This window comes from Amphiura filiformis, unplaced genomic scaffold, assembly GCF_039555335.1.
Source record: "Amphiura filiformis unplaced genomic scaffold, Afil_fr2py scaffold_82, whole genome shotgun sequence".
NCBI lineage: Eukaryota > Metazoa > Echinodermata > Ophiuroidea > Amphilepidida > Amphiuridae > Amphiura > Amphiura filiformis.
Genome location: NW_027305546.1, coordinates 220,893 through 248,469, shown reverse-complemented (window position 1 = coordinate 248,469; position 27,577 = coordinate 220,893). Strand labels below are relative to the sequence as shown.

The 27,577-nt window shown below is 39.7% G+C and overlaps 1 protein-coding gene across 1 annotated transcript; it reads left to right on the top strand.

Annotated features, from left to right (window-relative positions):
* The first annotated feature begins 59 nt into the window (after nt 1-59).
* Nucleotides 60-22,374, top strand: LOC140144800 (uncharacterized). The gene is made up of 9 exons (XM_072166602.1): nt 60-192; nt 5,836-6,161; nt 7,465-7,667; nt 15,077-15,148; nt 15,647-15,722; nt 16,923-16,999; nt 18,140-18,209; nt 21,067-21,147; nt 21,959-22,374. The coding sequence occupies exons 2-9, from the start codon at nt 5,850-5,852 to the stop codon at nt 22,091-22,093; spliced, it is 1,026 nt and encodes a 341-aa protein (XP_072022703.1). The 5' UTR covers nt 60-192; nt 5,836-5,849; the 3' UTR covers nt 22,094-22,374.
* Nucleotides 22,375-27,577: the final 5,203 nt, after the last annotated feature.

Below are 27,577 nucleotides of genomic sequence, written 5' to 3'. Positions count from 1 at the left end.
CAATAGTTATGAAAGCTGAAATGATTGTCCAATCAAAAGTATCTATAAAAATGTCATTGACATTGCGGAAAGTTGTTGTTTATTTCGATTTTCATTTCGACAAGTTGACGGTGAATGTTAATCTTACATGTTTAATACCTGAACATGTGAACGTAGGCTGATTACAAGCTGATTATTGTCATGATTGCGCAGGTAAGGGGGTCGGTAGCTTTACATTGCTTCACTGAATCTTTTAAGGTACCACTTTACTTTAAAAAGTAAAGTCAAGTGGTACCGTAATCCGTTTTAAGCAATACCATCTATCATGTGTCTATGTATATCTGTATCTGTCTTGTCACGTACAATCACCATCTCTGGTTGTCGCATACGTTGGGGGGGGGGTCATGTGCAAAGTCGCGGTTAAATATTAAAGTGGGCCTTTGAAGTCAGCGTCTTGATGTTGATGGTTTCTAGATTGGTCTTGAACTTGAAGGTCTTGACGTCGGGTGCGGTGCGTAGGTTCTGGTCGAGTTGGTTCCATTCGCGAATAGTCTTTGGATATAGCGAGTGCCTTAACAGTCTTTGTTTGTGGTGATTATGTTGTAAGATCAGGGTTCGAATTCGGCTGTATCGCATAGCAGTTTGCTCCTTATTTTGAAGCAACTGCTACCCAATTTTGCAGTTGTATAGCACTTTTTATAGTGCTTAAGTAGGCATGTTCATAAAATTTTGAAAGTTAATAAATTCATCTAAAATTGCTTTCATTAAAAAGAGAATCATTTAACTTAAAAAATGAGGGGTCAATCATGTATGTAGGCCTATAATTGGCAATGTTATGAGGAAAAGTATGCTTGCCTGAATGTCCGAAAATGGGCCAAATGTTTCATGAAATGTGGCTTTCATTACTTGATAGTATCAAATATTATTCAAATGCAGTTTTTTTAAAAATCATGCTAGGTTGGAGTTTTGAGGGTCAAAATCCAAATTTTCTTCATTTTCCTATTGGATTACACAGTTAAGACAGGATTTTGGTGCACAACTAAGCTTAATGAAGCCCGCCCTCACATGTTCAAAATGTGATCATGTCTAGCTTAAGTATATGGAAGTATCCCGATTATGATGAATTAGCCAAAAACTGCTACGCAAAATTTTTAAACGAATTCGAACCCTGTGTAAGATAAGGCCCCCGATTGCCTGGTCCTGGGTTGACTGGATGAATTTGTATCACGAAGATGACATTTGATGTTACTTGGTATGGTCAGATCAAGATACGCAGTTATTTCAGAGTGACTTGGATGCCTTAACCAAATGGAGCTCTGACTGGTTGATGTCTTTTAAAGGAGTATTTCGTGATCCTAGCATCCTCTTTTTATGACATTCTTCAGTACATATCCACGAAAAAAGCCTATTCCCAAAATTTCAGTTGATTCCGATTTTGCGTTTGCGAGTTATGCATGATTATGTGTATTAAACTGCTCCATAGACATGATAGACAATGCGTTGTAATTTCGTTCTGGTGCACCAGAACGAAATTCAAATTTCACGATATCTTTGCAAAACGAATTAATCTGCAAGAAATATTTTGTACCTAAACATTATGTAGCCAGAGGTTTCCAGTGATATAAAAATCTCAACTTTTTTTGAGAAAAGTGGGGGGATGAGGCTATGGATCACGAAATGCCCCTTTAACACAGAAAAGTGTTACACAATGCATTTTACATCCAAAAAGTTACCTTCAATCACCCCTTATAAGCTATGTGAAAATGTTCTTCAAGTGACATCAAGCCATCCTTATCTTGGTATCACCTTTAGTAGCTACCTTAAATGGAATTCTCACATTAGCAAAGTTACAAAAGGATGCAAAAAAGTTTTAGGTGTTATTCGTCGTAACTTCAAATCTTGTACCCCGGACGTGAAATCAAGACTGTATTTGTCCCTTGTCCAACCAAAATTGGAATATGGTACCACTGCGTGGTACCCTAGCACCAAAAAAGCTAAGCATCAGCTCGACCTGGTTCAACGATCAGCTGCAAGGATGTGTCTCAACGACTACTCACGTGAGTCCAGCGTGTCAGCTATGATTTCATCCCTGAATTGGACTGATCTTGAGACCAGACGTATCATCGTTAGACTTGCTATGATGTTCAAAATCAACGGTGGACTTGTGGATGTTGATTGGGAACCCCACCTGACCCGACCTACACGACAACTAAAACGCACCCATCCTTCTTCATTTCAACGACCGAGAACCAGAACGACCATCTACTCCGACAGCTTCTTTCCTTGGACCGTAAAGCACTGGAACGACCTACAAATGTACCACACCACATCTTGACGCCCCAAATTCAAAAATCTTTAAATCAAGGCTCGCGACCTTTTGACGATACACCGACTCCACCTCAAGTTAGCTTTATGTCACCTCCTCCGACGCTGATGCGGGATCCCGCTTAGTTGGAGTAATCAACCAGAACCAGAGAACCAGATGTACCCGTGAGTTTCTTTGTAGATGGTCGTCAAGCGTAATTTGGTCCTACGGTCCTGAAGAGGTTCCCACTCTAAATCAGCAAGAATTTTAGTGATACTGGACTCCCTGCTGTAGTCGCCAACAGTAAACCTGGCAGCTCTCTTTTGGATTCTTTCTAACTTATCCCCATCTGATTTGTGCTGTACCATGGTCCATGCATCATGAATGATAATGATGCCATAGCATATATGATCCTACATGTATAATCCTGTTCATGTTTTATTAATTTTTCATAATGTTTATGATCATTCTTTGTGTTCTTACTTTTGACCCCCAACAAAAGTTTGAAGCAGGGGATGGCACCAGGGTATTTTGATAGGACAATGATTGAATGTACTTTTTTTTTTTTTTAGCTTTTCAATTTTAATTTTCATTTATTATTTTATTTTGGAAAGGTTTTTGTACGGCGGTCGGCAGTCGGCGCAACAGCGCTGCCTGTCACGCTCATGCGCTTGTGGTGGGAGGCAGGACCAGGGTGAAAATTCAAGGTTTTATTTGTGGGTTTGGAGTGTAGGCCTGCCCTAGGATCATTCATGGTTGACCTACAAAAAAAAAATTAATGTTTTTAATAATATACAAATTTGTGTTCATGTCATACTCTATTTGTAATAAATGATTTCAAAGTGGATACAAATTCAATGCATTTTGAAAACATTAATTAGATTTATAAATTTAGACGTCCCAGAGTCTGCATGAAGCATTCACGATAATTACAGGTATTGGAATGAAATGGCAATTTTCTTTGTTTTACCTCATCCTTGTTGTCTCGCCTGATAAGGCAGGAGACTATATAATCACTTTTCCGTATGTAGGGGTGTATGTGTGTACTGTGTAGGGGCGTATGTGTGTGTGTATGTGACAAATTTGGTTAAAGTTTTGGTTAAAGTTTGCTTTCCGCCTATTTTCTCAAGCACACTAGGAGTCGTACGTTCCTCAAACTTGGTGGTGGGTGCATCTTGACCCAAGACAGAACCGGTTTGTATTGGTTAGTGGGTCAAGGTCACTGAGGTCATGTAGGGGTCATCTTAGGTCAAATGAGTAAAAACTGTCGTATGGGCATGAAACTTGGTTGGTACAGTCAACATTTAAAGCCAAATTTTGGAAGGTCATTTCAAGGTCACCAGGGTCATCTGAGGTCAAATTAGTAAAAACTGTTGTATGGGCATGAAACTTGGTGGGTGCAGTCAACATTTAAAGCCACATTTTTGGAAGGTCATTTCGAGGTCACCAGGGGTCATCTGAGGTCAAATTAGTAAAAACTGTTGTACGGGCATGAAACTTGGTGGGTACAGTCAACATTTAAAGCCAAATTTTTGGAAGGTCATTTCAAGGTCACCAGGGTCATCTGAGGTCAAATTTAGTAAAAACTGTTGTAACGGGCATGAAACTTGGTGGGTACAGTCAACCTTCAAAGCCAAATTTTGGAAGGTCATTTCAAGGTCACCAGGGGTCATCTGAGGTCAAATTTATTACAAACTGTTGTACGGGCATGAAACTTGGTGGGTACAGTCAACATTTAAAGCCCAATTTTTGGAAGGTCATTTCGAGGTCACCAGGGGTCATCTGAGGTCAAATTAGTAAAAACTGTTGTATGGGCATGAATCTTGGTGGGTACAGTCAACATTTAAAGCCAAATTTTTGGAAGGTCATTTCGAGGTCACCAGGGGTCATCTGAGGTCAAATTAGTAAAAACTGTTGTATGGGCATGAAACTTGGTGGGTACAGTCAACATTTTAAAGCCAAATTTTTGGAAGGTCATTTCGAGGCCACCAGGGGTCATCTGAGGTCAAATTAGTAAAAAATTACAGATAGGCATGAAATTTGGTGGGTACAGTCAACATTTAGAGCCAAATTTTTGGAAGGTCATTTCAGGGTCACCAGGGGTCATCTGAGGTCAAATTAGTAAAAACTGTTGCATGGGCATGAAACTTGGTGGGTACAGTCAACCTTCAAAGCCAAATTTTGGAAGGTCATTTCAAGGTCACCAGGGTCATCTGAGGTCAAATTTATTACAAACTGTTGTACGGGCATGAAACTTGGTGGGTACAGTCAACATTTAAAGCCCAATTTTTGGAAGGTCATTTCCGGTTTGTATTGGTTAGTGGGTCAAGGTCACTGAGGTCATGTAGGGGTCATCTTAGGTCAAATGAGTAAAAACTGTCGTATGGGCATGAAACTTGGTTGGTACAGTCAACATTTAAAGCCAAATTTTTGGAAGGTCATTTCAAGGTCACCAGGGGTCATCTGAGGTCAAATTAGTAAAAACTGTTGTATGGGCATGAAACTTGGTGGGTGCAGTCAACATTTAAAGCCACATTTTTGGAAGGTCATTTCGAGGTCACCAGGGGTCATCTGAGGTCAAATTAGTAAAAACTGTTGTACGGGCATGAAACTTGGTGGGTACAGTCAACATTTAAAGCCAAATTTTGGAAGGTCATTTCAAGGTCACCAGGGTCATCTGAGGTCAAATTTAGTAAAAACTGTTGTACGGGCATGAAACTTGGTGGGTACAGTCAACCTTCAAAGCCAAATTTTTGGAAGGTCATTTCAAGGTCACCAGGGGTCATCTGAGGTCAAATTTATTACAAACTGTTGTACGGGCATGAAACTTGGTGGGTACAGTCAACATTTAAAGCCAAATTTTTGGAAGGTCATTTCGAGGTCACCAGGGGTCATCTGAGGTCAAATTAGTAAAAACTGTTGTACGGGCATGAATCTTGGTGGGTACAGTCAACATTTAAAGCCAAATTTTTGGAAGGTCATTTCGAGGTCACCAGGGGTCATCTGAGGTCAAATTAGTAAAAACTGTTGTATGGGCATGAAACTTGGTGGGTACAGTCAACATTTTAAAGCCAAATTTTGGAGGGTCATTTCGAGGCCACCAGGGGTCATCTGAGGTCAAATTAGTAAAAATTACAGATAGGCATGAAATTTGGTGGGTACAGTCAACATTTAGAGCCAAATTTTTGGAAGGTCATTTCAGGGTCACCAGGGGTCATCTGAGGTCAAATTAGTAAAACTGTTGTATGTGCATGGGCATGAAACTTGGTGGGTACAGTCACCATCAGCCAGATAATCATGCCCAGCCGATAACCGCCAAATTCATTTACCTCTACCAAAAGTAATCGCAAAAGCAGGTGGTCGCGAAAGCAGGCGAGACTCGTGGTTCGAGAACCGCCTTGTTTTAAAATTAAAAGGGGAAAATGTGAATGTGATCAGTGCAGTGAAAACCAATTTAGAATCTATTCAAATATAAATTTATTCAGTATACACTCGACAGACTGTTAAAATTGTAAATAATTTGATTGTTTTATTATGTTTACCTGTAACAGGAGATCAAATCACAATGCCTCGAACCAAAACCACCGCATCAAAAAGTAGCAAGGAAACTAGTAATGCATCAACATCAAAACACCAATCAACATCAATAGTAGATTATATTGAGAAATTAAACCAGAGTTCATCAACATCTACCAGCGGGAAGACAAAAAATCAGAGTTCACGGCGAGGGAGAAACAGAAAAGACCCTGAATCTTCCGACAGTGCGGTAGAGAATAGATCGGCTAGACCTTCAACGTCTACCAGCGGGAAGACAAAGAAGAAAGGGTTGTCTGAGAGGAATACTGTTGAGGAAAAGACAGACGTGATGAAAACCAAAGTAAGGGAATGCTTTGTATTGAATTTATACTTCAAAGTTCAATGGTAAAGGGAGATGACCGATTGCATCATCTGTACTGTTTCTGTCTTGGTTGAATGACCTTTACCCTACTCCCCACTTTTGAAGTTTTATGCCAGTATTGATTCTAAGCACAGGAAGAAAATGTGCATTAATTTTCCAAAATTTGCACCAAATAAAATGTGATTTCCCCCCAAAAAAATGCAAAAAAAAGTTACATAGATTTAAGTTTTTTCAAAGAGCACAGATAATTACTTTTTCATCTATTGAACAGCTAGCAATGAATGCCAATTCAATAAGAAGCAACAGTAATGAAATCGTTCAACTTTTTTCAGCTTTGAAAAAACCCTTTTTAAAAAAAAAACCGCAGTTGTGGCTATGAATACCGCGATCGCGTTTTCTATTGTGCTAATTAGTATTCAAATCGATGTTTGATAAAGAAGCCAAAAATGTGCCCAAAGTCGGTTATTATTAGACCACATCTTGGCTTACAAAATCCAAACAAATCATTTTTGAAATACCAAAATCTCCACTTTGATGAAGAGAAAGTGGGGATGAGGTTGTTCGGACCATCCTCCTGGATTTATGAAACACACATACATGATGCGCCATCAACAGGTGTTATGTAGAGTCAAGAGGTATTGTGTCAAGCCTACATTATAATATTGACAGACGTTTATTGACAAGCACATGATTACTGTCTCAATTCCTGCATTTCAGAATGTGAAGGAAAAGCTGGGCAACTGTTGTTCTCTCAATCCCTCTTTCTCTCCTGTCATACCCTCTCTCTCTCCCTCCCTCCATCCTTCCTTCTTCCTCTATTCTTCCCTCTCTCTACCTTTTCCTCTCTCTCTCTCTCCTTCCTTCCTTTTCCTTCCCTCCCTCTCATTTTCTCCCTCTGTCCTCCAGCGACCTCCTACCTGTCCTCCCTCTCATGCTCGGTTGATCTCTCCCTCTTAGTCAGTCATACCATTTTTCACCCTGGTGTGGTGACAGTGATGTTATCTTGTTGAGACTGCTGTTCTGTGTCGTAAGTGTGTGTGTGTTCTCTGTGTGTTAGCATTTTGAGTAAACGCTAGTGATTTGAAGCTGCGTCCAATGAAATACACACTATACGTCACTGCCACATCAGAGTGAACAATGGTGTAGTCATCTCTCTGAAGGGTATCAGGGAACTTGAATTCAAGAGATTCAAGATTAATTATGCAGGAATCATACTACATTCTAGACTGCCTAAATAGGGCTCCCTTTAATTTCTTTTCTCTTTCAATTATTCTTTTAACAGCCTCAAGCAAAGAGAAAGAGAACACAACCCTCCTCAACATCCACATCCTCCAGAGTAAATAAATCTAAGCGACATAAGGAGGCGGATGATGAGGAGGATCAGTATGCTCAACGTGTTGTGTCCGCTCAGGCAGCATCTAGATGGAAACCACTCAGCAAAACTAGTAAACAGTATGTGCTGGATGCACTGGATGGCGCTATAGTGTAAGTATGCTATATGGAAACCACTGAGCAAAACTAGTAAACAGTATGTGCTGGATGCACTGGATGGCGCTATTGTGTAAGTACATGTATGCTATATGGAAACCACTCGGCAAAACTAGTAAACAGTATGTGCTGGATGCACTGGATGGCGCTATTGTGTAAGTATGCTATATGGAAACCACTCAGCAAAACTAGTAAACAGTATGTGCTGGATGCACTGGATGGCGCTACTGAGTAAGTATGCTATATGGAAACCACTCAGCAAAACTAGTAAACAGTATGTGCTGGATGCACTGGATGGCGCTATTGTGTAAGTATGCTATATGGAAACCACTCGGCAAAACTAGTAAACAGTATGTGCTGGATGCACTGGATGGCGCGATAGTGTAAGTATGCTATATGGAAACCACTCAGCAAAACTAGTAAACAGTATGTGCTGGATGCACTGGATGGCGCTATTGTGTAAGTATGCTATATGGAAACCACTCAGCAAAACTAGTAAACAGTATGTGCTGGATGCACTGGATGGCGCTATTGTGTAAGTATGCTATATGGAAACCACTCAGCAAAACTAATAAACAGTATGTGCTGGATGCACTGGATGGCGCTATAGTGTAAGTATGCTATATGGAAACCACTCGGCAAAACTAGTAAACAGTATGTGCTGGATGCACTGGATGGCGCTATAGTGTAAGTATGCTATATGGAAACCACTCGGCAAAACTAGTAAACAGTATGTGCTGGATGCACTGGATGGCGCTATTATTGTGTAAGTATGCTATATGGAAACCACTCGGCAAAACTAGTAAACAGTATGTGCTGGATGCACTGGATGGCGCTATTGTGTAAGTATGCTATATGGAAACCACTCAGCAAAACTAGTAAACAGTATGTGCTGGATGCACTGGATGGCGCTATAGTGTAAGTATGCTATATGGAAACCACTCGGCAAAACTAGTAAACAGTATGTGCTGGATGCACTGGATGGCGCTATTATTGTGTAAGTATGCTATATGGAAACCACTCGGCAAAACTAGTAAACAGTATGTGCTGGATGCACTGGATGGCGCTATTGGGTAAGTATGCTATATGGAAACCACTCGGCAAAACTAGTAAACAGTATGTGCTGGATGCACTGGATGGCGCTATTGTGTAAGTATGCTATATGGAAACCACTCAGCAAAACTAGTAAACAGTATGTGCTGGATGCACTGGATGGCGCTACTGTGTAAGTATGCTATATGGAAACCACTCGGCAAAACTAGTAAACAGTATGTGCTGGATGCACTGGATGGCGCTATTGTGTAAGTATGCTATATGGAAACCACTCGGCAAAACTAGTAAACAGTATGTGCTGGATGCACTGGATGGCGCTATTGTGTAAGTATGCTATATGGAAACCACTCGGCAAAACTAGTAAACAGTATGTGCTGGATGCACTGGATGGCGCTTATTGTGTAAGTATGCTATATGGAAACCACTCGGCAAAACTAGTAAACAGTATGTGCTGGATGCACTGGATGGCGCTATAGTGTAAGTATGCTATATGGAAACCACCGGCAAAACTAGTAAACAGTATGTGCTGGATGCACTGGATGGCGCTATTGTGTAAGTATGCTATATGGAAACCACTCGGCAAAACTAGTAAACAGTATGTGCTGGATGCACTGGATGGCGCTATTGTGTAAGTATGCTATATGGAAACCACTCAGCAAAACTAGTAAACAGTATGTGCTGGATGCACTGGATGGCGCTATTGTGTAAGTATGCTATATGGAAACCACTCGGCAAAACTAGTAAACAGTATGTGCTGGATGCACTGGATGGCGCTATTGTGTAAGTATGCTATATGGAAACCACTCAGCAAAACTAGTAAACAGTATGTGCTGGATGCACTGGATGGCGCTATAGTGTAAGTATGCTATATGGAAACCACTCGGCAAAACTAGTAAACAGTATGTGCTGGATGCACTGGATGGCGCTATTGTGTAAGTATGCTATATGGAAACCACTCAGCAAAACTAGTAAACAGTATGTGCTGGATGCACTGGATGGCGCTATTGTGTAAGTATGCTATATGGAAACCACTCGGCAAAACTAGTAAACAGTATGTGCTGGATGCACTGGATGGCGCTATTGTGTAAGTATGCTATATGGAAACCACTCAGCAAAACTAGTAAACAGTATGTGCTGGATGCACTGGATGGCGCTATAGTGTAAGTATGCTATATGGAAACCACTCAGCAAAACTAGTAAACAGTATGTGCTGGATGCACTGGATGGCGCTATAGTGTAAGTATGCTATATGGAAACCACTCGGCAAAACTAGTAAACAGTATGTGCTGGATGCACTGGATGGCGCTATTGTGTAAGTATGCTATATGGAAACCACTCAGCAAAACTAGTAAACAGTATGTGCTGGATGCACTGGATGGCGCTATTGTGTAAGTATGCTATATGGAAACCACTCGGCAAAACTAGTAAACAGTATGTGCTGGATGCACTGGATGGCGCTATAGTGTAAGTATGCTATATGGAAACCACTCAGCAAAACTAGTAAACAGTATGTGCTGGATGCACTGGATGGCGCTATTGTGTAAGTATAAAAGGCAGTCCTCACTTGCAAGAAGCAGGTGATTTTGTGCTGCATCGCTGTCTTGAACTCCTCAAAAAATATATTATATGTTTTAAATTGCAGATGTCATGATGGTTTTGTAATTGGGCTATTGCAGTTAAAATCCACACACCCCTGTGGAGGATATGACCTTAATCTCCCACACACGGGTGTAGATTTCAAATTGAGTCGCCCATTTAGGTAACCCCATTTGAAATTCACACTCCCTGTGTGGAAGATTAATGCCATGTCTTCCAAAGGGGGGTGTACAATGTATGGATTTCAACTGGACTAACTTAATATATCTACCAAAATGGAAGTTGATTGCTCCAAAAACTCCAATGATCTTTCCATGAAAAGTGGTGATCATGAGCAACCATCAAAATATATAATATCGTCGGTCGCAACACATAGTGGCGTACGTGAAGGACAAAATACGTTTCCGATTAAAACATTTTTGAAGGATATGCTAATAGTAACGGAGTCGATACTACTCCACTGTTATCTCTCAGTGGCCCGATTCTATTTGTAATTAAGTTTAAGGTTCAAACTATTAAACTGTATCTTTAAAAGTTAACAAGGGATAACTATTATAGGATAATAGCTAGCTCTAAACCTATACGCCACGATGTGAAACGGAAAATTTTGAAAATCACTCTACGCCACTATGTGTTGCGACCGACGATATAATCAATCAATTTCTGGTAATTTCGTATTTGACAAATACATTGCTTCAGGTAAAAGCAACACTGTATGATTGTCGCGCTTTCCCCAGTGTGTAATTGGGTCTGGTGGTTTTGTTTACCACACAGCATCCTTCTGAAGATTGCAACTGCTGAAAAGGTTATTGATTGAATTACTGGACTATTCCAGTTGAAATCCATACACCTTCATCTTTCACACATGTAGTGTAGATTTCAAATGGAGTCACCCATCCATTCAGTGTCGTCTGCTCCAAAATAAATTATTCCAGTTGAAATCCATACACCACTTAATGGAAGACATGACCTTCATCTTCCACACAGGGAGTGTGAATTTCATTTTCAAAAGGGGTTACCAGAGTGGGTGACTCCATTTGAAATTCACACGTAAAATAATGTCTAGGGATAACCTGAATAACATACTACTACTACCTACCAGTCAGCTTCATGCATTTCTGCACATGCTGCCTGGCTCAAGAGATGCTTCCAAATCCTACGGTCCAAAGCTGCAACCTCAGCCTCCTTTACAGTCCACCCTAGGTCCAGCCTTGAGATGTCTCTGTGGATGACGTCTCTCCATGATGTCTTAGGGACGACCAGGTTTTGCGTTTCCCATGGGTTGGCTTCCAATGATAGAGCTTCTTGGGGTGCGGTCTCCATCCATTCGTTGCAGATGGCCAAACCACTGTAGGCGGCGCTTTCTGATAACTGATGTGAGTTGGGGCTGTTTGGTCTTGGATCGAATACAACTATTTGATATATGTTGTGACCATATCACTCGAAGAATTTTGCGTTGGCAGCGCATGTCAAAGGCATCAAGTCTAGCCTCGTCCCTCTCTGTGAGAGTCCAGCACTCAGCGGCATAAAGGAGTGTGGAGATTACACAAGCATTGTAGAACTTCAGCTTGGTCTCCATGTTGATGTTACGATCCTTCCACACCTTGTCCAGCTCTCTGAAGGCTCCTGTGGCTTTACCGATTCTGTTATTCAATTCTTTGACATTGGACCCGTCAGCACTGCAGTAGGCACCAAGGTACTTGAAATGGTCAACTACTTTGATGAGACCTTCATTGCCTAGGTGAACAGCTGGTTTTGTAACATTGGATCGGCTAATGGTCATGATCTCTGTCTTCTTATAGCTCATCTGGAGTCCTAGTTTACCGGCAGTAACACGGATGGCTTCTGTTGTCTCTGCCATCTTGACATCAGTCTCTTCAAGGAGAGCTATATCATCAGCATAATCCAGATCAGCTAACTTTTCTTCTGGATATCTTGAACTCCTCCTTGGCAATAGGATTAATCCTCTGTTGTTTTCATCAACAGCCCTCTTCATGATGAAGTCAATGGCTAAGCCAAAGAGTAATGGAGACCAGATGTCACCCTGTCTGACTCGGTGATGATCTTGAACCAGCTAGAAAGGGTCCTTCTGCTTTCACTGCACATATTGTGTCCCGATATGAACTCCTTATGATGTTAATTATCTTGGGAGGTATTCCATAGATGCGGAGAATTTCCCACAGGGAGGGCCTGTGCACTGAGTCAAAAGCAGCCTTGAAGTCAATGAAATTAATGAGGCAGGGTAGCTGTTGGTCCAAACACTTCTCAATGATCTGGTTTAGGCTGAAAATTTGGTCTTGACAAGAACGGCCCTTTCTGAAGCCTGCTTGGTTGTCTCTCATTTTCAGGTCCACTTCATCTTTTACTCTCTGGAGTAGAATGGTTGAAAACACTTTTCCAGCGATGTCAATAAGGGTGATGCCTCGGTTGTTACTACAGTAGGAGAGGTCTCCCTTCTTTGGCAAGGGTAGTATTATGCCTTTTCCCCACTCTGCTGGTGTAACCTCGTTCTTCCATACATGCTGGCAAACACGGAGCAACCATTCTCTGATGACATCTCCGCCATCCTTTAGGATTTCGGGAGTGATATTGTCTACTCCTGGAGCTTTGTTTCGTTTTAAAAGACCAAGGGCTTTATCAACCTCCTCCCTAACTGGTGGATCCATATTGATGTTTAGTTCTTCTGCTTGGGTGAAGACAGAGAAATCTATGGTTTCCTCAGGTTCATCAGCATTGAGAAGACCTTTGAAGTACTCGGACCATCTCTGAAGTCGTGCAGCTTCATCCTTGATGATGTTGCCATTGACATCTCTTATCTGAGATGCTCTCCTGGAGGTTTTTCCAATTAAGATGTTCTTCATTTGGTATACTTCTCTCATGTTGTTACTTCTGGCAGCAGACTCAAGATCATCAGCAATCTTACTGTACCATGCTTTCTTATCATTCCTTAGACTTGCTCTTGTCTGCCTATTGAGCTCCTGATAGTCACTGCCAAGTGATGGTTTGGCTCTCTTTCTCCTTGATATCAAATCCCTAGATTCAGAGGAAATCCACTCTTCTTGCTTCCCTTTCCTGTATCCGAGATGTTCTCTTGCTGCCGAGTTCACAGTATCAGTGAAGTTGGCCCACTCTTCGTTAATATCGGAGGTATCGTCCAATTCAGCAAGGATGTTGAATTTGCCGCCAATTGTAGCATTGAAGCTTGCAAGTATGTCTCTGTTTGACAGGTTTGAGGAGTTGAACTTCAACTGCTTCTTCTGTTGTTTCAGGACTGCCAGAGATAAGCGGACGGTTGTGATAGCAAGGTTGTGATCGCCTCCAACGTCAGCCCCTCTGTATACTTTAACATCTTTCAAAGAGTTTCTCCATTTTCTGTTAACCAAGGTGTGGTCAATCTGGTTCACTGTTTTACCATCTGGAGAGTTCCAAGTCAGCTTGTGGATGTTCTTGTGCGGAAAAGTGAGGAGCCAACAATAAGGTCATGTGCGAGGCAGAAAGTCAGAAGTCTGATGCCATTGTCGTTTAGGGCCCCTACAGCATGGCAGCCAAGTGCAGGTTTCCATGTATTCACATCATCTCCCAGTTGAGCATTCATGTCCCCGACTACAAGTTGTATGTCATGTTTAGGGATGTTTGATACCACATCATCCAGTTGGTTATAGAAGGCATCCTTATTTGCAGTATCACCAGGACGGGTTTCACTGTTGGTAGGAGCATAGCATACTACTATGGTGAGTTTCACATGCTTGCAGTTGAATCTTGCTATGAGCAGCCTGTCAGAAATGCATTCATATGACAGCAGGGATTTTGCAGCTGTGTGGGATAACAAAAGGCCGACGGTTTTCTCTTCTGCTGGTGTCTGGACCGGAGTGTATGATCTCCCAATTCTTGTGTCTACTCCTTCCTTGGCCTGGCCAGTGCAGTTCTGTCAGAGCGACTAAGTCCAACTTATATCTATCACATTCATCAATCAGCACATCGATCTTTCCTGGGGCATTGAGGCCCTGAACGCTCCAGTTTCCTATCTTGAGTTTGGTTTTGTGATGTTTATTGAAGTTGTTTCTTTTGGGTTGTACCTAGTCTTCCTCCCTCTCATCGAAGTTAGTGGCTTCCCTGGAGGGGCTTTCACCACTACCCTTCATATGGACTGGTTTAGTCTGAGGTGGCTTTTGGCACGAGTTTTGGTAGTTTCTCTTTTGTCAGGTTTAAGTAGTGAATAGGTTTTTTACACTGGATGGGACACTAGCCTGTCGCAATAACCTATGCCTGGATGATGTATTTCAAGAATACACCTTGGTTAGGGGAATCCAGATAGGCTGCTCCCCTTTGGACACTGTGGTAGTTAGAAACGAGCTGTTATCAATGTGTCCTTACTCACATAATCACGAAAACAAGGGGGGGAACCCTTGTTGGTTTAAATTAGGGTTTTCCTTCCCATACCCAGAGCCCCGTCTGTTTCCTCAGGCCGCAAAGCCTGAGTTATCCGCCTGGTACCAGCTAGGAGGTGGGGTTGAGTTGCAAGCAGAGTGGCGATTATGGACAAGTGGGCTGATGGAATTGCCACCTGTACATACAGCTGGGAGAGTTAAAGTGAAATTAGAATGAAGAAGAGTATAAAGGGGGAAGGCATGCAAGGAGAAATGCAGGGGTGAAATAAAACAGAGGTGAAAAATAAAGAGGAAAGCAAGCTGGAATTGCGCTTCTACAAGCCATATACCATATAACATGTACTTGATTATTCTCTACTTTGCAAACAGATATGTGTTAAATGAGACCGGCTCATCAAGCTATGATGATGTACAAGACACTCTCAACATACTACGGCAGAGGTAAGATCGATTTCAGGGATTTAAGTTTTTTTATGTAATTCTGTTTCTTATGTAAGTTTCATACTTTTATGCCTCTTGCCGCTGAGCGACATGACGCATGAGCATTGACCGGGGGGTGGCATGCACACTCAAATCAAGCTGTAATTGGTAAGTCCATTTAGCCTGGCCGACTTTTTTGAAGGGCGAAATTTAAGTTGTGATAAAAAATACAGGCCATCCGGCCTTCCGAGAACCTCCACATTCAAATTTATGTGTTTAATTGCTGTGCTGTTATATTTTATATTTGAATGAAATAAAGATGAATGAATGAATGATTTGGTTGAGGTTGTGTGATGAGTGAAAAATGATGGTTATGAATTTGGTAAATAAGTTTGCATCAGTTATATGTTGGCCATTGTGTGAAAAATCAAAACATTTTTCTTTGGACCTCGGAATATCCCTCTGTTCCAAAGGCAAAATGCGCAGTTATTAACATATAATTGTAATTTATCCTTACAGAATTGTAGGCAGCTTGTCAGCCATAACAGTGCCCTCTGTAAGACAGCCAGACTACAGACACATGGAGGAACAATGCGTAAGTGTTAACCATGTAGATAAAAGTTGCTTCCATAAAGTGACACCCAAACATGGCAGAGTCAGTACTCCTTGATTCTACCTCATTGGGAGGTTGCACTATTTGCCCTTCAATGAGTGACACCCAAACATGGCAGATTCAGTACTCCTTGATTCTATCTCATTGGGAGGTACACTATTTGCCCTCCATGAGTGACATGCCAACATAGCGGAATCGGTACTCTTTGGTTCTACCTCACTGGGAGGTATATTATTTGCCCTCCATGAGTGACACACAAACATGGCAGAGCCAGTACACTTTGGTTCTACCTCATTGGGAGGTTGCACTATTTGCCCTTCAATGAGTGACACCCAAACATGGCAGAGCCAGTACACTTTGGTTCTACCTCATTGGGAGGTTGCACTATTTGCCCTTCAATGAGTGACACCCAAACATGGCAGAGTCAGTACACTTTGGTTCTACCTCATTGGGAGGTTGCACTATTTGCCCTTCAATGAGTGACACCCAAACATGGCAGAGCCAGTACACTTTGGTTCTACCTCATTGGGAGGTTGCACTATTTGCCCTTCAATGAGTGACACCCAAACATGGCAGAGCCAGTACTCCTTGATTCTACCTCATTTGGAGGTTGCAATATTTGCCCTCCAATGAATGATACCCAAACATGGCAGAGTCGGTACTCCTTAATTCTACCTCATTGGGAGGTTGCACTATTTGCCCTTCAATGAGTGACACCCAAACATGGCAGAGCCAGTACACTTTGGTTCTACCTCATTGGGAGGTTACACTATTTGCCCTTCAATGAGTGACACCCAAACATGGCAGAGTCAGTACTCCTTGATTCTACCTCATTGGAAGGTTGCACTATTGGCTCTCCAATGAGTGACACCCAAACATGCAGAGTCAGTACTCCTTGATTCTACCTCATTGGAAGGTTGCACTATTTGCTCTCCAATGAGTGACACCCAAACATGGCAGAGTCAGTACTCCTTGATTCTACCTCATTGGGAGGTTGCACTATTTGCCCTTCAATGAGTGAACCCAAATATGGCAGAGTCAGTACTCCTTGATTCTACCTCATTGGGAGGTTGCACTATTTGCCCTCCATTGAGTGATACCCAAACATGGCAGAGTCTGTACTCTTTCATTCTATTTCATTGGCATTTCCTGATCACAGATTTATGTTTGATTTTCTTGTAGAATTCAATGGAAGTATCAGTAGCAGAAGCTAGTAATCATGTGGAACTGCTGGAGAAAGAAATAGATAACCAACTAAGGTAAGCTATCAAGAAATTAATTAGAGGTTTTACTGTGCATCAATTATTTGGAAAGCATTGTTAAAAATTTAAAGATTTTGTCTGTGGAACTGCAAAATATAATGGAATCACCCATTCAGGTAACCCCATTTGAAATTCACACTCCCTGTCTTGAAGATGAAGGTCATGTCTTCCATAGCGGGCATGTGGATTTAAACTATAATAGCCCATTGAACTAATATTTTGGGTTTATGTCTGCTAGTTCTATTACCGTATTTCGTCAAATAAACGCCCCCGGGGGCATTACATTTTCCCAAGGGGGGTGCGTTTATTAGAGGTCATTTTTAGCACGACAATTCCCGTTAAAGTCATTAGGTAAGCTTAAAAGTCACGCTAAAATGATGAACTATGAACTTTTGACACTGACTTTTGGTTCACTTCCGGTTTCTGATGCAGATTTTCGCCATTTATTGCTGCTATTACCGACCATGTGAGCAACTTGGTGAGCTTACTACACAAGATAGCATGGAAATATCGGAATTTTTGAAACATCTTGGTTGAAAAAAGTGGTGGGGGCGTTTATTTGAGGGGGGCGACTATTTGACGAAATACGGTATATAGGTCTACTACATTTTGTTACACCTTAATGATCGCGCATGTAAACACTCCCGAGTCCAAAAACACACACTAGAGCACACACTGATATCACTCTCTCAAGGAAGCAAAATGCACTATATAGTCCTAGGTTCGCTAGTCCTAATAAAGTTTGAATTTTTGCTAGTGTTGTAATTCTGTCGCATAGAAATCATCTGCTCCATGTAGTCATTTTCACATTTGTATGTATATTAGGCTAATCCATTTAAAGTCCTCATTCCCCTGTGAAAAATTTGGAAATATCTTCAATGGGGAACTATGAATTTCAAATAGAATTTAAATTAACACATTAACCTACTCTTTTTGAAACTCACCCTCCCTCTGTGGAAAATTCAGACTGAATCATTCTCAGAGTCAGAGGGTGTATGAAATTCAAATGGAGCTGCATGTGTAATGAGCTAATTCCATTTGAAATTATATAATACTCCTCCTGTAGAAGATATTTCTAACATCTTCCAAAGGGGTAGTGGGGATTTAAATGGAATAGACCAATTTCTTCCACCACAGGTTTATAGACGAGAAAGAGGCGATGATAGAGGAACTGAAATCAACTTCCCAGGCACCGAATGTCAGTAGAGTAAGTAACCAATTAGAGGAACTGAAATCAACTTCCCAGGCACCAAATGTCAGTAGAGTAAGTAACCAATTAGAGGAACTGAAATCAACTTCCCAGGCACCAAATGTCAGTAGAGTAAGTAACCAATTAGAGGAACTGAAATCAACTTCCCAGGCACCGAATGTCAGTAGAGTAAGTAACCAATTAGAGGAACTGAAATCAACTTCCCAGGCACCAAATGTCAGTAGAGTAAGTAACCAATTAGAGGAACTGAAATCAACTTCCCAGGCACCAAATGTCAGTAGAGTAAGTAACCAATTAGAGGAACTGAAATCAACTTCCCAGGCACCAAATGTCAGTACAGTAAGTAACCAATTAGAGGAACTGAAATCAACTTCCCAGGCACCAAATGTCAGTACAGTAAGTAACCAATTAGAGGAACTGAAATCAACTTCCCAGGCACCAAATGTCAGTACAGTAAGTAACCAATTAGAGGAACTGAAATCAACTTCCCAGGCACCAAATGTCAACAGAGTAAGTAACCAATTAGAGGAACTGAAATCAACTTCCCAGGCACCAAATGTCAACAGAGTAAGTAACCAATTAGAGGAACTGAAATCAACTTCCCAGGCACCAAATGTCAACAGAGTAAGTAACCAATTAGAGGAACTGAAATCAACTTCCCAGGCACCAAATGTCAACAGAGTAAGTAACCAATTAGAGGAACTGAAATCAACTTCCCAGGCACCAAATGTCAACAGAGTAAGTAACCAATTAGAGGAACTGAAATCAACTTCCCAGGCACCAAATGTCAACAGAGTAAGTAACCAATTAGAGGAACTGAAATCAACTTCCCAGGCACCAAATGTCAACAGAGTAAGTAACCAATTAGAGGAGCTGAAATCAACTTCCCAGGCACCAAATGTCAGTAGAGTAAGTAACCAATTAGAGGAACTGAAATCAACTTCCCAGGCACCAAATGTCAGTAGAGTAAGTAACCAATTAGAGGAACTGAAATCAACTTCCCAGGCTCCGAATGTCAGTAGAGTAAGTAACCAATTAGAGGAACTGAAATCAACTTCCCAGGCACCAAATGTCAGTAGAGTAAGTAACCAATTAGAGGAACTGAAATCAACTTCCCAGGCACCAAATGTCAGTAGAGTAAGTAACCAATTAGAGGAACTGAAATCAACTTCCCGGGCACCAAATGTCAGTAGAGTAAGTAACCAATTAGAGGAACTGAAATCAACTTCCCGGGCACCAAATGTCAGTAGAGTAAGTAACCAATTAGAGGAACTGAAATCAACTTCCCAGGCACCAAATGTCAGTAGAGTAAGTAACCAATTAGAGGAACTGAAATCAACTTCCCAGGCACCAAATGTCAGTAGAGTAAGTAACCAATTAGAGGAACTGAAATCAACTTCCCAGGCACCAAATGTCAGTAGAGTAAGTAACCAATTAGAGGAACTGAAATCAACTTCCCAGGCACCAAATGTCAGTAGAGTAAGTAACCAATTAGAGGAACTGAAATCAACTTCCCAGGCACCAAATGTCAGTAGAGTAAGTAACCAATTAGAGGAACTGAAATCAACTTCCCAGGCACCAAATGTCAGTAGAGTAAGTAACAAATGGATACAAAAATGAAACAAAATACATTTAATGCTTTACGTGCTAACCATAGGCTTCAACTTTAAAAGAATCCAAGTTTTGAGATATTTTCTCACAATATCAAGAGTATCTCACAAACCACTAAACCAATACTGGGCCTGTTTGTACTCATTTAATGCATTTTTCATGCAAATCCCAAATATGGGCTTGTAAATCTACAATTTTGAAATTTTTGAATTTTAAAGAAAATTTGGAACATGTCGTCTGCAGTCGACACCCCTCATGCCTGTGTGGAGAGGGTAAATAAAAATAAAAATAAAATAAAAACAGGTTTGTGATATGCACTTCATCGTAAGGTACCAGCACAGTTACAACCATTTATACCGTTACCACTGAGAGTGAGATACATCAGAATTATGTTACTTTCAACGGGTGCAATCAAAGTGTGGCTCCTCTCAGCACTTAGATTGTGATTATCCCCTTCCCATTAAACCTTGGCGGAGTGATACAAAGTACTAGGCTATATTGTTTATGTGCACAATATTTTACTACGCAAAGGACTTGAATCCATAACCTCAAGCTAACCAATGATTATCAAACCTTTAAGCTTGATTTTGTGGGAGTAATGGAACACCTGGTATGTATTTCTGATATGTGGATTTGTAGGTGTTCACCATTCATTTATGGCATCAATTGTTGATTTGTGAGTTTGAAGTCTTACAAATTGTCACACATGAACTATTCCATACACACCCTATAGATAAAGACATGATTTCTCTGTGATACGGAAAAACAGAAAATTTCTTGGAATTTGGGGTTTGCTCATGGAAATTTAAAAATGCCACAAAATAGTAAAAAACTGTGCAAAATGTCTACCTTATTAAACTGTTACACTTTGAGTTTGTTCCCATAGTTTTAAAACCTATGAGCACATAGATGTTGGCTTATTTTAAACACTGTAAATATGTCAATTTTAGTTTAACTGGTTTTGGTAGTTTGATGAAAATTGGCAGTATTTACTGTTGTAGCCGTAATAGTACAGTAAAGACATTGTTTATTCCTTTCTGTTGTATGTGCACCTGATACATTTTGTAGATACAACTTGATGAAGAGGCTCAAATCTTGCATTGATTGATTGATTGACTTTGTGCATTATGATTCTCAGATTCACCCTATTCTGCAAACACCATTGATTGTTTGAATGATTTGTTGATTGACTGATTAATATGTTGATTGGTTGATATTCATGTATATTGCGATTCATTTACAGATTCATCCTATTCTGCAGAGTAACAGTCCAGAGAAACTAGAATTACCAGCAGTGAAACCGTCAAATTCTAACACACAAAAGGTGAGTGTCATTGGGCATGTGAGGTATTCCAAAATGAATGAGACTTGAATAGTCCATCCGCCATGTTTGCATGTCACTCATGGAAGCAAAAATATTGTACCTCCAGATTATTTCACCATATGATGGAAGACTTCGATTTAAAGCTTTAAAATGTAAATTATTGTTTGATTTCTGTTTCTGCCGGTACATACTGGAGGAACACCATTTTGGCCCATGCATGATATTCAAACCTTTCGGATTTATGATAGCATTACAAATGGGGCTATTCTGAACCTAAATCTCGATTGGGCCTATCGGGACACACCCCAAATCTATAGGTTTAAAAATTCAGTCAAAAGAGGATATTTCCAGAAATGTAGTAAAGAAAGTTACACCAGATTGGTTTTGAAAACTGATTGCAGGCTTCATAAAGGTATGGCTCTCTGTGTACGGGACCAACAACATCCTAAATCTCATCCAAAGGACAGGGCACTTGGATGATTCATTGACCTGATTGGGCTATTCCAGTTGAAATCCATACACCCCCTGTGGAAGACATGACCTTAATCTTCCACACAGGGGGTGTGAATTTTAAATGGGTACCTGAATTAGTGACTCCATTTTGAAATCTGGGAGATTTAAGGTAATGGTTTCCATAGGGGCAGTGTGAGGTTTAAACAGGGTTGCCTGAATGGGGACTCCATTTGAAATCTACACCCACCGTGTAGGAGATTAAGGTCCTGTCTTCCATAGGGGGTGTATGGATTTCAACTGGAATAGCCCAATGCATCTATTTAATAAATTTATACTTGTATTTGTTTGTATTTTCCAGGTATCAGCAGCATCATCCTCGAGTACTCATCACAAGAAATTAGTTGATGTCCTTAAGAAATGGCAGTCGCAAGACACTGTAAAGGATATGACCACATTCATGGAATCACTTACAAATGTTGCTAGCACTCTGTAAAGGAACTAAATCAAGTACATTGTATGAGCTTCATAAACCGACAGAGATAAGCATAAAAATTATTTAGCAAAAGATGTACAATTGATACAAACCAGTACGCGGCAGATTTTTGAAAAAGTCACTGAATTTTGAAAACTGACAAATGTCATGGAAGAGGTCATTGCATTCTTTTCAAACAAAGTGAGAATGAAAAATTGGTCAAATTTGGAGTATGAGAAAGAGAGAGGAGTAATATTCTTATTCAGTGGGAGTGGTCTATAGTATAAATTTCATTTGAATAAACACAGGTACACTGATTAATGCGTATAGCACAGAAGAGAATCAATTCACTTGTGCAGTTAGTTTTTTCATAGCAAGGCTGTGCATTTGCATTGTATTTAGAAATAAGATCGCTGTCAGATCGCTTACAGCTGTTAGCAGCCGTGTTCATTCAAATGAAATTTTTACTTTGGTTCGTAGACACATAATCTAATTGGACAATCGCATGATTCCAGTTGTCGTCTATCAGGCTACAGATGACCCCACATCATCAATCACAAGTATTGATAATGCATAACGCTTGTAGAAGTGCACGTATGTAGCGTGTTGTATGCGTTTGCGTAGACCTAGTGTGTAATTAATTCTTGCACTTGCTTGCAGTACGCGCAACTGAATATGTGAAGTTTTAAACAAATTAAATTTTTTTTTTGCTCAATGAAATAGTTAAATATTAATTTACTAACTAAATAAGAATGAGAATAAACAAAAAGAAATTTTGTTTTTACTATCCTCTACCGTCTACCGAGGATAATAAAAACAAAATTTCATATCGTTTATTCTACATAATAAATGTGAGGCAGGGGTGGGTTGACAAGGGAGAAGATTTAAAAATTCAAGTGAGGGAATCCTACAAACTATTGGGCTGTTTCAGTTGAAATCCATACACCCCTTTGAAAGACATAACCTTAATCTCTCACACAGCAGGTGTAGATTTCAAATGGAGTTACCTGTTGCCTAAATGGGTGACTCTGTTTGAAATCCACACCCCCTGTGTGGGAGATTAAGGTCATGTCTTCCATTGGGTTGTATGGATTACAACTGGAATAGCCCATTATTGTTTGCCCTATGTGCTGGCATCTTGAAAATTGTGAAACATGTTATATATCAGAGCCAGAGATAAAAATACTTGTTTGCATCTGACGTCACTTGTCAAACACAGAAAAGATTTGCTTACCAGTTAGTTAGGTCTTAGTTACAGGAAACTTTTTTTCATGTCAACAATACCTAGAAAAGTTGCCTTTTGCCTTGTAAAAGTCAGTAATTTTCAGGCATTTTCTGTGTTTTGTTTTCTCCAAAGGCACCAGATGAATCAATCTTCCTTTTACGCGCTACTAACCAATCAAGGGCCATGGGGAGTTTGATTGACAGTAACATCGGACTAGTCTTTTTAATTCAGTCTCAGATTATAGATAAGAATTAGATTGAGTTCGGTTTATTTTGGTGACATTGTGTGCCAAGCAATTAGCCAAAATGGAAGGAGAAGAAGTTGTCGTTGTGGACAGAAATTACAACAACAACAACAACAAATTTATGTCTAATGTCCCTGCCGATCAAACTCCCCATGTGATTATAGTCTATCTTGTCTGAAGTTGAGAGTAACGCCATGTTGGATTTCGCAGTGGCAGATTCGAATCGTACGTTAATCATGCGGAGCGTATACACACGTGTAGAAGGGCGATTTGTCCTACGCTGGCAATGCAACCGCCTTAATGCACCGATTAGAATTTGCCACTGCGAAATCCGATATAGACAAAACACACCCAGGGTTATAGCTAGGCAAATTTTAGTGTAGGGTGAAATTTATATGAAATGGTAAAGAAATTGGCATTTTGATAAGAATTGTTAATTTTTATACTGATTGTTCATTGATTTCGAAGCATTTGAGACTGGAGTGCCGGGTATTTGGGCTCAAAATTAACTTGAATGCCGAGTGGAAATTACGAGTGCCGGGCAGGTCCGCCCGCCACTGCCCAGCGTAGCTACAACCCTGAACCCACCATAGTTATACAGTAGTTATAAGGGCGGTGGAGTTTTATTCACCACAAACTATTTTGACTATTATATTATTGATTGTTTTATTGAATTCACCCTGGTGAAGAAACACTATAGTGTGTCTCGATCATCTCAAGTTGAGAGTAACGCCATGTTGGATTTTGCAGTGGCAGATTTGAATCCATGCATATTTTACCGGGTTGCGCTGGCGGTGTACAAACAAATCGCTCTTCAATGTCTATGTATACGCCCTACAGGATTAGGTTAACACATGATTTGAATCGGCCTCTGTGAAATCCAGCATGGTGTTACTCTCGACTTGGGACAACACAGACTATACTCAAGAAAATTAAAGGATCAGAATTATTTATTAGCATTTTCCAAAAACAGCAGCAACATTGTAAAATAGATGCATGTAATTTTGTTTAATGTAGGCAACTGAACACTTGCACTACCGAGTGTTGAAGTCGCATGGGTGGATAGAAACACAATTCCTCTTTTCACAGATTTTTTAATTTTTCAAATCAACAAAATGTATGTCAATTAAGTTATGCAAAGAAATGTTTTGTAATTTTAAGCCAAGGGCGCTATTTTTTTTAACCCTTTGGATAGCATTTATTTTCATCAAAAAAGAAGGGATCACAATGGGCTATTCCAGTTGAAATCTATACACCTCCAATGGAAGACATGACCTTAATCTCCTACACAGGGAGTGTAAATTGCAAATGGAGTTGCCATTCAGGTAACCCCATTTTGAAGATTAAGGCCATGTCTTCCATAGGGGTGCGTGAAATATCCCAATATCAGTATGAAATTCCATCGATGCAAGGGTCCTTCAACCAAGGTTTAAATTGCATGTGATGATATTGGACCAACCTTGTAAATAAGGATAAACTTTTGTACACATGTAAATATTTTGTACATTGGATGTATTGGAACCAAATAAATGGCATACTGATAGTCCAGTAATGCACTGTACATATATGGGTGTATGTATGCAAGTCTCATTGTTACAGTCAGTGGGCTGTTCTAGTTTTATACACCGGCTTTGGAAGACATACCTTGATCTCCCAAAAAAGGGGAGTATATTTCAAATTCTTCATTACTAATACATTTGGGGTATCTTGATTTTGGATTGGATGGGGATGCGCAAATTGGATTCTGAAAACTTGTCCCAAAATACATAATCTACTTCAACAAAAGAGATCCAAAAATATAAATATTTCCTTGTCTTCTGGCATTTATTTTCAAATGTTGCTAAAAACCTTTGTGAAATTATCAATATCTATTACACCCCCCTGGGATTTTAATAATAGGATTAAAAATCATGTTTTGACACAAAAGAAAACCATGCATCTGGTGCAATGACACACAAATCATAACTATTTATATAAAACTATTTTTTAATGTTTCATATCATACAAGTTTACAATGAGATTGTTCCACAGCAATTAGTAGTAACAGCTGACATATGGCTTAATTTCTACTGGTATACAGGCTCTATCAAAATGATTGGTACCCATCATTTGGATGTTTACAGAAAAACCTGTCTCTTCCAAGTGCAACATGGATACTCTAAAATTGTCCAGAATGTATATTGTAAAATTTCATGTACAAGCGAAGCATATATACCTCAAATGTGTTTTGTTTGTTTGTTTTTTTTGACGAAAGAGATGAAAGGCAGACAACTGCCACACAAACATAAGTTTGATCAACTATCTATTACTGATACAGGCTGCTGTGCAAACATGAATTATTTTAAGAATAATCTATTGTATGTTTTTGTGGAGGTGTCTGCCTTTCGTCAACCCGCATTTAGAGGCATAAATGCTTGTAGATGGAATTATACGGTAGTTTAGTGACTTGTTATACAAATTAATTGTATCTTCTCATTTATGTTGAATTTTGATGTGTTATACTCATCCATTATCAATGAAAACTGATGGATATCAATCATTTGGATATTGCAAGTGCAAGCAAAAATAATATCATATAATTTTGAATGCAATTATGTCATAAAGATGGGTCTATTCCCATTGAAATCCATACACCCTATGGAAGACATGACCTTATTACTCATCCACAGGAGTGAGAATTTTAAATGGCGTTACCTGATGAATAGGTGACTCCATCTGAACTCTACACCCTCTTTTGGGAAATTAAGATCATGTCTTCCATAGAGGGTGTATGGATTTCAACTAGAATAGCCATTTAATAATAATAAACCTTTTAAGACTCTTGTAGTCATTTGACTTTTAACAAAAAATAAATAGCTATTGCAGCTGTCATGTAATATAATGGATATGATACATTGATTTACAATCAGCCTTACGTGTACATACAATTTAAATAAACTTAACACTTTAGCTAAGTATAAGGCTACGATCACACAGAAGTATAGGGTATACAGTACTCGCTATACGAAATACGCTCATTCGATCAGGCTGAGTTCACATAGGAGTATACTATGTGAACTCAGCCTGATCGAATGAGCGTATTTCGTATAGTGAATACCGTATACTTCTATGTGATCGCAGCCTAAGGCAACAAAAAGAAGAAGAAAAACTGTTCTATGGGCATAAGGACCTTTCAAGTATAGGATCGGTCAGACCAAATTTGGAAGCTAAATCAAATTTACCCAAAATTTAAGAAACAGACATTCACTGCAAAATATATTTCCATATGTAATACCGTAGTAAATAACAAAACTATAATTATGTAAGCATTACTGTTTATGTGTGAACTGATAATCAATAGCACTCATATCAAATTTCTATATAGGCACTACATTAATTTTGCATTTTGCTGCATTACAATTACATACAGGGTGACTCAAAATGATATGTACCCAACTTAACTCATTTTTTTCTGGAATTGTGAACACCCTGAATTAAAATTACACTGCACTTTTGCATGTCCAATAATTGATATTGTTTTTCCAGTAGCTAATGAACAGCTGGTGTTTTATACCAGTAATAAAAAGAATTATGATTAATTAAAATCATAAACTTTTCCTATAAATATTGATTATTCAAAACAATTATTAACTGATTTGACAATTTTAGGAAGCATAGTTTACAATAAATCTTGACACGCAAAAACACAAAACAATGAAGTAAAATTATAAATATGTTTAAAAGCTGTCACTTTCCCCTTGTTTAATTTCCTGAAGATAGTAAACTATAAATGTCTCATAAAGATAATATTTCTACAATTTCTCAATGTATTTCTATATTTGGGGAAACAAGGTTCCCTTAAAATTACAAATCTTTGCAGCACACATCATCTTCCTGATTCCGAGGGCAGCACCATGGGGTTGGGAGCAGCAAAATAAGGGACAACATAAAAATTTAAAGGAATGAGACCCGATAATCAACCTCATTCCCCATTTTTCTTCATCAATACTGAGATTTTGGCACATGACATGAAGCTCATATTTTTCTTATTACCCCG

Excerpts from the sequence above, each read along its gene's own strand:
- LOC140144800 (XM_072166602.1), top strand. The coding sequence starts at position 5,850 with ATGCCTCGAACCAAAACCACCGCATCAAAAAGTAGCAAGGAAACTAGT. Across the intron at positions 15,723-16,922 it reads GACACATGGAGGAACAATGC|AATTCAATGGAAGTATCAGT; the intron begins GTAAGTGTTAAC and ends ATTTTCTTGTAG. Across the intron at positions 21,148-21,958 it reads CAAATTCTAACACACAAAAG|GTATCAGCAGCATCATCCTC; the intron begins GTGAGTGTCATT and ends TGTATTTTCCAG.